At 48.7% G+C, this 12,436-nt stretch overlaps 3 protein-coding genes across 3 annotated transcripts; 2 read left to right on the top strand and 1 right to left on the bottom strand.

Moving 5' to 3' along the window:
• Positions 1 to 451: 451 nt before the first annotated feature.
• GL218_06949 (Fatty acid synthase subunit beta) lies at positions 452 to 6,800 on the top strand (the record flags this gene model as incomplete). Its single annotated transcript, XM_033583685.1, has 2 exons — positions 452 to 5,645; positions 5,698 to 6,800. 2 exons carry the CDS (start codon positions 452 to 454, stop codon positions 6,798 to 6,800), a joined length of 6,297 nt encoding a protein of 2,098 aa, XP_033433123.1.
• An 884-nt stretch (positions 6,801 to 7,684) lies between these two features.
• GL218_06948 (putative lipase 2 protein) lies at positions 7,685 to 8,494 on the bottom strand (the record flags this gene model as incomplete). The annotated part of the gene is made up of 1 exon (XM_033583684.1): positions 7,685 to 8,494. One exon carries the CDS (start codon positions 8,492 to 8,494, stop codon positions 7,685 to 7,687), a length of 810 nt encoding a protein of 269 aa, XP_033433242.1.
• Positions 8,495 to 10,680: 2,186 nt separating this feature from the next.
• GL218_06947 (putative guanine deaminase) lies at positions 10,681 to 12,227 on the top strand (the record flags this gene model as incomplete). The annotated part of the gene is made up of 2 exons (XM_033583683.1): positions 10,681 to 10,933; positions 10,993 to 12,227. The coding sequence occupies 2 exons, from the start codon at positions 10,681 to 10,683 to the stop codon at positions 12,225 to 12,227; spliced, it is 1,488 nt and encodes a 495-aa protein (XP_033433115.1).
• Positions 12,228 to 12,436: the final 209 nt, after the last annotated feature.

Here is a 12,436-nt window from a genome sequence, read left to right as displayed (position 1 = left end):
TATGCATTGGATGTCGGTAACGAAGTTCCCTTCAACTGCAACATACCGACCCGCCACAACCCACGACGCTGTCTCTTACATATCGAAGCTGCAATACCACATCTTTCCCAGCTTCAGTCCTACCCTAAAAAAAAACTTTTCTTTCATTATTCTGCCTCCCCGTGACAGGTAATTGTCTTCGTCAATCAGCCTTTCAATAGTAAGGCTGTTATTTACCTGGTCAAATCTGTGGGCGCAATTCCCAAGTTTACCATCCGAACCACATCGAATAATTTTCCCCCACCAAAATATTCCTAACATTACATCTCCTGCTCTTTACTGAGTTTACGGAGATATAATTAATAGTAAGATACATTTTTTAGAAGAGCCTAAGTAATATCATAATCTCTAACATAAAAATCAAGCACCGATACCTACCTACCTCACCCGTTATTCTTCGATACCCTTAATCATGTACGGGACCGCGGGCCCAGGCCCTCAAACGGGCGTATCTACCCCCAGATCAAACTCATCTCTCCGACCTCTCACCATTGTGCATGGATCTCTTGAGGCTTCGTTCCTCGTGCCTACCGGTGTCCATTTCCATGCGTCTCAACTCAAAGACCGGTTTACAGCCGGCCTCCCAGCACCAACCGATGAATTAGCTCTAGATGACGAGCCATCCTCTATAGCAGAACTCGTTGCAAGGTACATGGGATTCGTGGCGCACGAAGTCGAGGAGGGGGAAGATGATGCCCAGGGTTCGTACGAGGAAGTCTTAAAACTCGTTCTTAACGAGTTCGAGCGAATGTTCCTTCGAGGAAACGATGTTCACACCCTAGCAAAGAACCTACCAGGCATTCTTGCAAAGCAGATTGCTGTTGTACGATGCTATTATGCAGCTCGTTCAGTAGCGAATCGCGCTATCAGACCGCATGAGTCTGCGCTTCTGAGAGCTGCGGACGAGGGCAGTGCTGGTATCTATAGCATCTTTGGTGGTCAAGGAAACATCATTGAATACTTCGACGAGTTGCGTGAAGTATATGAGACATACCCCTCTTTCGTTGGGGAGCTCGTCACGACATCGGCCGACCTACTTCACACCCTTGCTTTAGACTCGAGGGCAGAAAAATTATATGCGAAGGGACTCGACGTAATGGAATGGCTACGTAACCCGGATGTAACACCTGATCCTCAGTACCTCATTTCCGCTCCCGTGAGCTTACCTCTGATCGGGCTGGTGCAGTTATGCCACTACCAAGTCCTAGGAAAGGGACTTGGTGTACACCCTGGAATTCTGCGAGATCGCATTCGCGGCGCGACCGGCCATTCTCAAGGTGTCATTGTTGCAGCAGCTACCGCAGCCGCGGATTCGTGGGAATCATACGAGAAGTTAGCGAAAGATGCTCTTACAATCCTATTTTGGATCGGTGCCCGTAGCCAGCAGGTCTTCCCCAAAACCTCGTTGACTCCCGTTATGCTACAGGACTCGATTGATAACGGCGAAGGGGACCCAACTCCCATGTTGAGTATCCGGGACCTACCGCAGAGTGAGGTACAAAAACACATCGATGCCACGAACCAGTATCTTCCCGAAGATCGTCACATCGCGATATCGCTTGTAAACAGCCCTAGGAATATGGTTGTTACTGGCCCGCCGATCTCACTTTATGGTCTAAATCTTCAGTTGCGAAAGGTTAAGGCACCAACGGGTCTCGATCAAACTCGAATTCCTCACACGGAACGAAAAGTTAGATTTGTGAACCGTTTCTTGCCCATCACCGCACCTTTCCACAGCAAATACCTTATCGACGCAACTAAACTGATCGACGAGGACCTTAAAGATGTGAAGATCGACTCCGCGTCTCTGGGAATTGCTGTTTACAATACTTGTACCGGCGCTGATCTGAGAACTGAAGTTCAGGGAGATATTGTCCCCTCTTTAATCCGTATGATCACACGCGACCCCGTCAACTGGGAGAAGGCAACTGTTTTCCCTGGAGCAACCCACGTGTTGGACTTTGGCCCTGGTGGCATTTCTGGACTCGGCATCTTAACTAGCCGCAACAAGGAAGGTACAGGTGTACGTGTGATTCTAGCTGGTACTATTGATGGTGCCGCTCAAGAAGTTGGCTACAAGTCCGAACTCTTCGACCGTGATGAAGAACACGCCGTAGTATACGCAAATGACTGGGTCAAAGAATACGGCCCTCGGCTAGTCAAGACATCAAGTGGTCATACATATGTAGACACTAAGATGAGCAGGTTATTGGGCGTGCCTCCGATTATGGTAGCCGGTATGACGCCAGCCACTGTCCCGTGGGATTTTGTTGCAGCAACCATGAACGCTGGCTATCACATCGAATTAGCCGGTGGTGGTTACTATAACGGCAAGACTATGACCGAGGCACTGTCTAAGATCGAAAAGGCCATTCCGGCCGGACGAGGAGTTACTATCAACTTAATTTATGTCAACCCCCGTGCTATGGGCTGGCAAATCCCTTTGATCGGCCGGCTCCGTTCCGAAGGTGTTCCTATCGAAGGCTTGACTATCGGCGCAGGTGTTCCCTCGATCGAAGTTGCCCAAGAATATATAGAAACTCTTGGGCTCAAGCACATCGCCTTCAAGCCAGGCTCTATGGAAGCGATTCAGGCTGTTATCAACATTGCTAAGGCAAATCCGACCTTCCCTGTCATCCTACAATGGACTGGCGGTCGAGGAGGAGGTCATCATTCGTTCGAGGATTTCCACCAGCCCATCTTACAAATGTACCCACGTATTCGACGGTCGGACAATATTATTCTTGTCGCTGGCAGCGGATTTGGTGGAGCCGAGGACACATATCCATACCTTACCGGTGAATGGTCTAAGAAATTCGGCTACCCACCAATGCCTTTCGACGGTTGCCTCTTTGGCAGTCGTATGATGGTCGCTAAGGAAGCGCATACGAGCAGGGATGCTAAGCAAGCCATCATAGACGCCGAAGGGCTTGATAACGAGGAGTGGGAGAAGACCTACAAGGGTCCGGCTGGTGGCGTTATCACTGTCCGATCGGAGATGGGTGAGCCCATTCACAAACTTGCAACCAGGGGTGTCAGGTTCTGGGCAGAAATGGACAACAAGATCTTTAGCTTACCAAAAGAAAAGCGCGTTGCTGAACTGAAAAAGAACAGGGAGTACATTATCAAGAAGTTGAATGATGACTTCCAGAAGGTGTGGTTTGGCCGAAACAAAGCTGGCCAGACCGTCGATCTCGAGGATATGACCTACGGCGAAGTTGTGCGTCGGATGGTAGATCTTCTCTACGTCAAACACGAGTCGCGGTGGATTGACCCGTCATTTACTAGGCTCACAGGTGATTTCATTCATCGTGTCGAGGAAAGGTTTACTCACGGTACTGGACAGCCTTCCTACTTGCAAAACTACTCAGAACTTAAGGAGCCATTTGCTGCTATTGAGAGGATTCTTTCACACTATCCTGAGGCTGAAACTCAAATTATAAACGCTCAGGATGTTCAGCACTTCTTACTTCTCTGCCAACGTCGGGGCCAAAAACCCGTGACTTTTGTTCCGTCTCTTGACGAGAATTTCGAGTTCTTCTTCAAGAAAGACTCGCTCTGGCAATCAGAAGATCTTGCGGCGGTCATCGGCCAAGATGTTGGGCGTACTTGTATTCTTCAAGGCCCCACCGCTGTCAAGTACTCAACCGTGCTGGATGAGCCCATCAAGGACATCCTAGATGGAATCCACAACGCTCATATCTCCAACTTAACTCGGGACATATACGCCAACAAACCTGAAGCCATTCCGGTCATTGAATACTTCGGTGGTAAGCTCATTGATACCGAGGTACCATTGGATATCGAAGGCCTTACAGTATCATATGACCAACACAAGAATACCTACCGCCTGTCATCGTCTCCTGGTGTTGTGCTACCTTCCGTTGACAGTTGGCTTGCACTATTGGCAGGGCCAAACCGCAATTGGCGCCATGCGCTATTCACTTCTGAAGTGTTGGTGCAGGGCAATAAGTACCAGACAAATCCGATGAAGAGAATCTTCGCACCAGTCCGTGGTCTTTTCATTGAGATTTTATATCCTAATGATCCAGCTAAAACATCCATTATCGTTCGCGAGCAACCGCGACATAATCATTACGTCGATGTGATTGAAGTCAAGCTAGACGGCAAGAGCGAGATTGTCGTTAGCATGATCAAGGATACCACAGCTCTCGGCCAGTCCGTGTCGCTACCACTCCGGTTTACATATCACCCCGAAGCTGGATATGCACCAATTCACGAAGTCATGGAAGGACGAAATGACCGTATCAAAGAATTCTACTGGCGTGCCTGGTTTGGAGATGAGACTCTTGACCTCGACGTTCCCGTTACTAGCAAATTCGACGGAGGACGAGCTACCATTAGTAAGGAGGACATCAACGACTTCGTTCACGCTGTTGGCAACACCGGCGAGGCGTTCGTTGATCGCCCCGGCAAGGTTATGTTTGCCCCTATGGATTTTGCTATCGTCGTCGGATGGAAGGCCATCACAAAACCCATCTTCCCCCGAAAAATCGATGGTGATCTTCTTAAACTTGTGCATCTTTCCAACGGCTTCCGTATGATGCCAGGTGCAGATCCCTTAAAGAAGGGTGACGAGGTTAAGACAACCGCTCAAATCAACGCTGTAATTAACGAAGAATCCGGCAAGATGGTCGAAGTATGCGGTACGATCTATAGAGATGGCAAAGCTGTTATGGAAGTCACATCACAATTCTTGTATCGTGGTGTTTATACGGACTATGAAAACACTTTCCAGCGCAAAATGGAGACGCCAATGCAAGTTCATCTTGTTACCTCCAAGGACGTGGCAGTCCTGAAATCCAAGGACTGGATCCAGTTTGACAGCAATGATATTGAACTGCTCGGCCAAACATTAACATTCCGCCTGCAGAGTTTTTACAAGTTCAAGAATAAGACTGTCTACAGCAGCGTCGAAACCCGTGGTCAGGTGCTACTGGAGCTTCCTACCAAGGAGATTATTCAAGTAGCAAGCGTTGACTACGAAGCTGGTTCGTCTCATGGTAACCCAGTTGTTGACTACCTCGAAAGACATGGTTCTTCCATTGAGCAGCCGATAAACTTTGAGAACCCTATTCCCCTGAGCGGCAAGGCGCCTCTACAGCTGAAGGCACCGGCTTCAAATGAGACATATGCGAAGGTATCTGGTGACTACAACCCTATCCACGTTTCTCGTGTCTTCTCCAGTTATGCCAACCTTCCCGGCACTATTACCCACGGCATGTACTCGAGTGCTGCGGTGCGAAGTCTGGTAGAAACTTGGGCAGCTGAGAATAACATTGGCCGCGTCCGCAGTTTCCACGCCTCGCTCGTTGGTATGGTACTGCCCAACGATGACATCCAAGTCAAGCTTGAGCATGTTGGTATGATTGGTGGTCGCAAGATTATCAAAGTTCAGGCGAGTAATGAGGAGACGGAGGAGAAGGTACTGCTTGGAGAGGCTGAAGTGGAGCAACCGGTAACAGCTTACGTCTTCACTGGTCAGGGATCTCAAGAACAAGGCATGGGTATGGACTTGTACAATTCTAGCCCCGTTGCCAAGGAAGTCTGGGATAGAGCCGATACGTATCTCCTAGATACATATGGTGAGTTTACCCCGTACCTGATCATAGGTGCCAACCTATTAACATGTTTTAGGCTTCTCTATTTTGAATATCGTGAAGAATAACCCGAAGGAATTGACTATTCACTTTGGTGGTCCTCGGGGTAAAGCAATCCGCGAGAATTACATGCAGATGAACTTCGAGACCATTGCTGCAGATGGCTCCGTGAAATCGGAGCGCATATTTAAAGAGATTAACGAGAAGACGACGTCGTATACGTACCGGTCACCCACAGGTCTTCTATCAGCAACCCAGTTCACGCAGCCCGCCCTTACCCTCATGGAAAAGGCCAGTTTTGAAGACATGAATGCCAAGGGTCTTGTGCCACGAGACAGCACCTTTGCTGGCCATTCCTTGGGCGAATACTCTGCTCTTGCCGCGTTAGCCGACGTTCTGCCTATTGAGTCCCTAGTCTCGGTTGTTTTCTACCGTGGTTTGACGATGCAAGTCGCCGTGGAGCGAGATGCCCAAGGCCGATCAAATTACTCCATGTGTGCTGTCAACCCTAGCCGAATCTCCAAGACCTTTAGCGAGGGCGCCCTCCGATACGTGGTTAGTAACATCGCCGAGGAGACAGGCTGGCTGTTGGAGATTGTCAACTACAACATTGCCAATTTGCAGTACGTCTGTGCTGGTGACCTGCGCGCTCTGGACACTCTCACTGGCGTCTTGAACTTCTTAAAGTCACAGAAGGTGGATATTAACCAGCTTCGCCAAGACTTGAGCATTGAGGAAGTGAAGGGGCACCTCGTTGACATAATCAAGGGTTGTGCTCAAAAGACTTTGGAGAAGCCCACACCCCTAGAGCTCGAAAGAGGGTTTGCTACTATCCCTCTTAAGGGCATAGACGTGCCATTCCATTCCACATTCTTACGGTCAGGCGTCAAGCCTTTCCGAAATATACTTCAGAAGAAGATCAACAAGACTTCGATCGACCCTGCCAAGTTAGTTGGAAAGTACATTCCTAACGTGACAGCCCGGCCGTTCGAACTTACGAAAGAATATTTCCAAAACGTGTACGATCTCACAGGGTCGCCCAAGATCGCGCAGATCCTACAGGATTGGGATAGTTATCAGGGAGACGTCAATGGTGCCAACGGTGTCAACTCGCCTCCTTCGCAGGTGAACGGTTACTAAAATATGGGTAATATAAGGTGGCGCTGTGGTATTGAAAAACAATATCGCATTGGCGGTGTTTTGGGCTTGTATTCATCAGCACGTGTGCTATTATATTCACGACGTTCGGATGGAAAAACTTGGTGTTGGGTCTGTCCGCGATAGATAGGTTTGGAATGTATCTAGCTATCCAAACAATGAATTATTCAATAATTTTAACATATCTCAGATTATGCTTGACATGATGCGTATGATATACACATGTAATCTATCAGTCTATGGTAAATGATATTAAATTTTGACCTACATGAATTATGTATAATGGCAGCTGTCTTCTTGCGTTATTTTACAATATAATTTCTACGTTACTAGTTTATATGATCCTAGTTATCACTGCCGTACTTTCGTCTTAGGGATGATATTAAGACCGGCATGCTAAGTTACCTTGAACGCTTTCATGATACAATTTAAGGTCAGAATCATTTCTATAGAGCCTATATAAGACCAGCATGAACCCATCCCTTTATATTTATAGGTCCTATATATTCCATAGGCAGGTAGTGGTAGAGCAAGTATTCTGCGTCTGGGAATTCTCTGTACATAAAATCTGCCTATATATTCGAGATCCAACTCGACCAAGAACAAACACTAGGTGAAAGACTCAGGTTCACCTTAAGTCTAAACCCGGTAAATGCTAACTAGGTAGGCAAGTTATGTAGAAACAACAAGATTCTTGCATCCCACACAAGATAGCATAGCAGTCTTCTACAGTAGCGCAATCTTCCAGAAGCCAGCCAGCGTTCATCCAAGCAGCAGAATCGATTCGTTCCGTCGCGTCCAAATTCTTAAAACCCCATCCGAACCGATCCGGTCAAATTCATTTCCAACCCTTTCCCACCGCGCCTTCATAGCTCGCCGTCGTCCACTATCCCCAGGTCGACTAGCTTCTTATACAGTATATCGGCAACGGCCTTCATGCCCTCGGCCCGCGGATGATACGCGCCGCCCGCGTAGAACAGCTTCCACGTGAACCCCGAGACCCAGGGTTCCGGGGCCCCGATCGCATGGTCCTCGCTTGCCGCGCCCACAGGAACCACCTCGGCCCAAGCCTCGCGGCCTTCGACCGCCAAAGCAGTCGCTTCTAGCAGCCGCTGGCATACGGCACGGTGGTGCGCGACTCTCTCCTCGCCGAAGGGCACGTCTGTGTCCGCTCGCGTGTGCGTCCCTAGCATCGTTAGGTACTCGACCACTAGGACCTTGGCCTTGGGCGCCTTCTCGTGGATCGCATCTAGGACCCCGCCGTACCTGGCCGCCAGCCCCGCAACGTCGAGGACGGTGGTGGCGAGGGGCGCTCCGCCTGTCCCGCGCACGCGCATGACGAAGGCGCCTAGCCAGGACGCGCTGAGCGTGTCCTCGAATAGCCCCCCGATGTACCCGATGTCGTTGCCGCCGCCGAGCACAAACACCACGTCCGCGTCCGCGGGCAACCCTTCGATCTGCGGCGGGAATAGGCAGCCGCCGCGATCTTGGGGCTCTGTTGTTATGTTAGGCAGGACGGCGCCGGAGACCGTTAAGTCCGTAAGCTGGGCGCCGGCGCGTTTGGCTACTAGACATGCGAAGTTTGCCCCGGAGCGCCCGGCCGCGTCGTCTACGCATGGCGGGATGCTAGGGCCGGCGGCGAAGGAGGAGCCGAGGTTGGCTATGTGGAGGGGCATAGTGGGTGGTGGGGGGATATATAAGAGGGAAACCGGAATTTGTTTGTTACACAGAATCAGGGTTAGGGGTTACAATGATGGATGTTTGCAGTCTGCTGTTATAGCTATCACAACAGTTTTGGTATGTCGATCAGGTTCCCCTTTCTCTCTTAGCCAAGGCCGGGTAGGTGAGAGTAGGTAAGGTACCTAAGATATCGGGAGGTTGCGTATGTAAGACAAGATTGAGGAAACGAACGCGTTGACGACAACGTAATGAATGGAGTTTTCGGATGACGAGAGCGAAGATCGGCTTCGGGCTTTTTTTTTTTTTTTTTTTTTACTTTACTTTTCTTTTCTCTTTCTCTTATAGAGGGGAATTCTGTTTCACGATATTTAATGTGTTGCCGGCCCGGGGAGTTTCTATTTTGCCCCCCCTCTCTCTCTCGCTCATTATTATACCTACTTTTGTTGCTAATAATATGTCGGATTTAATAGGCGTAGTTAGCCGGATCCTCGGTAGTTTTTGTCTACGTCGTGTCCCCGGTACCTGCGTTAGCCAATCAGGATGAGGGATACGGTATTATTTCCTGTCACACCGCTTTAGTATGCGACGGCTGGCCTTACGAATGCTGGAACTTTTCTGTACGATGGTATTTGAGTCTTGTCTTATATGTAGTAGTATATTAGGTATATTAGGTATACTAGGTATAACTCCTTCTCCAGATGATCTCGAGTAAGACAGTCCGATGGGCCGATGATTGTATTATTTGTACCCGGGTAACGGTGAATTCTAAGCGAAGATGTATAGGTGATGTTACAATTTGCAACTTACGGATGTCGTTTGAATTAAGCTATTAGACGTCATCGCCTATTGTTCTACTAGTCATACCCAAAACCCTTGAAGTACCACCACCGGTGCAACGCCATGCAAGACATAAAAGCAAGCTGGGTACGAAGTTGTTGACTTTTGCTGTCAACTATCTCATTAAAGAGAGAAAGGCAAACGGAAGAGTAAAAGTAAATGATTGGTGGGAAATGGAACTCAAAGTAAATGAGCTACAGTGAAATAATTGTTTGGAATTAATTATGGAAGTCATCTTTAATACATTAGGTGCATACTTGTTTATGAGGTAATTATGTTAGTTATGTATAACTAATATTACTAGTTAGTTAACGTATAAAATAAGAAAGTATCCCCTTACCTAATAGCAGACTCAAATAAAATATACAATATAATCTATCTTATCTTGTCTGAAATATATTGTTGCAGGCTGAACTAAGACATGACTTGGGAGGTAAAGATAGCGATCGATAGCTTAATTCCCGGCGGGGTTATGGGGGACTGGGGGCTGCTGGAGGAATTCGTACATAACTCCAAGGACAAGCACCAATAGAATCAATAGGACCAATAGGAATGCGGCGCCCGGGTGCCGGCGTTGACCGACTTCCATCGGACGTGACCATAAACGCTGTGCACATGTTATCCCTTAAGTCGGTACCTTCTAATGTTAACTAACTTACCTTAGGTAAGGTAACTAGCAAAAAACTCTGGTAAGTTCCGGTCCTTGTTCCTTGGTTTGATGCAGGAACCACCGGTGGGATCTCGCCTAATCTAGAAGAGTGCCTTATCTAGTGTACCTACCTCTTTACCTTAGTAACCTACCTACATACATGTATGTACCTACCTATGTACCTAGATCGGTAGTGTACCTCTCTTAGTGTACCTCTCTTAGTGTACCTCTCTTAGTGTACCTCTTAGTGTCCATACCTAAACTTCCTTGTCATCACCAAGTACAAACATCTTTTCTATTTCTATCCCTCCCCCTTTTAAATTCTCCGTTGATGATACACCTTCTTTTCGACTTCTGTTACGTCATTTGCATCGTGCCACAAGATCTGATTATCTACCTACTTCATTACTTACTCCATCCATGTTGAGATCCTGGGTGTATAATTCACTACGCGTTTGGTTTGGGCATGGGTTGGAACTGGTATACTTGAAGCATTAAATGGAATTATATTGAGCAGGGCATAGTCTTACACTGGGCTTATGATATCTTACCACACTACTCCTAATCACGACGGGGAATTTGAAGAATCAGCAAGGGTCTATTTTGGAGTTTGAAAATAAGACCAGACACCTTCGTTTGGGTTATATCAAGGAAAGAGACACAAGTCGGAAAATTCAAGCAAGAGAGCAATCTACCATGGCTCCTCCAGGGAACGATAAGAACCAGCTATTTCTGGGCTTGTTCATACACAGCGTGAAGCTCGGCGAGCTCCAATATCTGCATGACACCGCAGTCTGTGTAGACAAGTCCGGCAAGATTATTGCTGTCGAGAAGCAATGCGATCAGAAGAAAGCTGAGGTGACTTTATATCCTAAGCTAGGTTGGAAGGTAGACGATGTCACCGTCACGATAGCAAAAGATGGCCAATTCTTCTTTCCTGGGTTCATTGGTAAGAATACTCTTCACCCCTTTTCACTTGAAGTTATCCCTTTTACTCACCAGCGGCAGATACGCATATTCACGCGCCACAGTATCCTAACGTGGGCATATTCGGCAAATCTACGCTCCTGGACTGGTTAAACACATATACTTTTCCCATGGAAGCATCCCTCTCCTCACTCCCCAAAGCTCGCAGAGTATACACACGTTGTATCCAGCGAACCATAGCCCACGGTACCACCACCGCAGCCTACTACGCCACAATCCACGTGCCGTCCACAAACCTACTCGCAGACCTATGCCTCTCGCTAGGCCAGCGTGCCTTCGTCGGTCGCGTGTGTATGGATAACCTTGGCCCCAAATACTACCTCGACGAATCGCCGTCGAAGTCCCTAGCTGCGACACGCGCCACTATCGACCATATTCGGAGTATCGACGCGGACTTCGATCTCATAAGCCCGATCCTAACTCCCCGCTTCGCACCTTCATGTAGCGTAGATGCCATGACCCAGCTCGGCGCTCTGCACCAGGAAACTGGGCTTCCGATTCAGACACACATCGCGGAGAACGTCGACGAACTGAAGCTCGTGCGGGACATGTTCCCCGACAGCAAAAACTACGCCGACGTGTACGACCGCTTCGGTTTGCTAGGCAAGCGCACGATCCTCGCACATGCTATTTACTTGAGCGAGGAGGAAGCCGACCTTGTCGCGCACCGCGGGTCCAAGGTCTCCCATTGCCCGTGTAGCAACTCGGCGCTGACGAGCGGCGTAGCGCCCGTGCGCTGGCTGCTAGATAAGGGGATTGGCGTGGGCCTCGGCACCGATGTTAGCGGCGGATATAGTCCTAGCGTACTCGATGCCGCGCGCCAGGCCGCTCTCGTATCGAATCATCTCGCCATGCCGCCGCGAACCGGGAAGAAGCAGATAGACTCCAGCGCCGACACCGAAGCTAACACATCTTTTAAAGACGATCGTGAGCTAGTCCGGCTGAGCGTCGAGGAGGCATTGCATTTAGCTACGCGGGGCGGCGCCGAAGTCGTTGGCTTAGGGGAGAAAATTGGCGGGTTCGAGGTAGGCAAGGAATGGGACGCACAGCTAATCGGACTTGGACTCGTTCCCGAGGAAGACGATAGCACGGAATTAAAACAAGACGATCAAGACCAAGACCAAGATACCGGAAACGTCGATATCTTCGGCTGGGAGCGATGGGAGGACCGCGTCGCGAAGTGGGTGTTTAATGGCGATGACCGGAACGTGAAGAAAGTCTGGGTACGCGGACGGCTAGTGCATGAGCGAAGATAGAGAGGATAAGCGAGCGAGCAAGCAAGCGATACTTGGCGCAATTTTGACCAGATACATACCTATATAGACAAAGCTTGTGTTTATACATACCTACCTTAGGTACATACCCAGCACCTACTTATTACTTTAATTCGGTATGTTATGGTACGTGTATACTCCTATTTTCTCCTAGGGTTTATAGATAGAGTCACAATAATCGAAGGGAAGAC

This window comes from Daldinia childiae (assembly GCF_008694065.1).
Source record: "Daldinia childiae strain JS-1345 chromosome Unknown Scaffold8, whole genome shotgun sequence".
Taxonomy (NCBI): Eukaryota; Fungi; Ascomycota; class Sordariomycetes; order Xylariales; family Hypoxylaceae; genus Daldinia; species Daldinia childiae.
The sequence above is the reverse complement of the archived record's forward strand: the minus strand, read 5'-3'. Positions and strand labels throughout refer to the sequence as shown.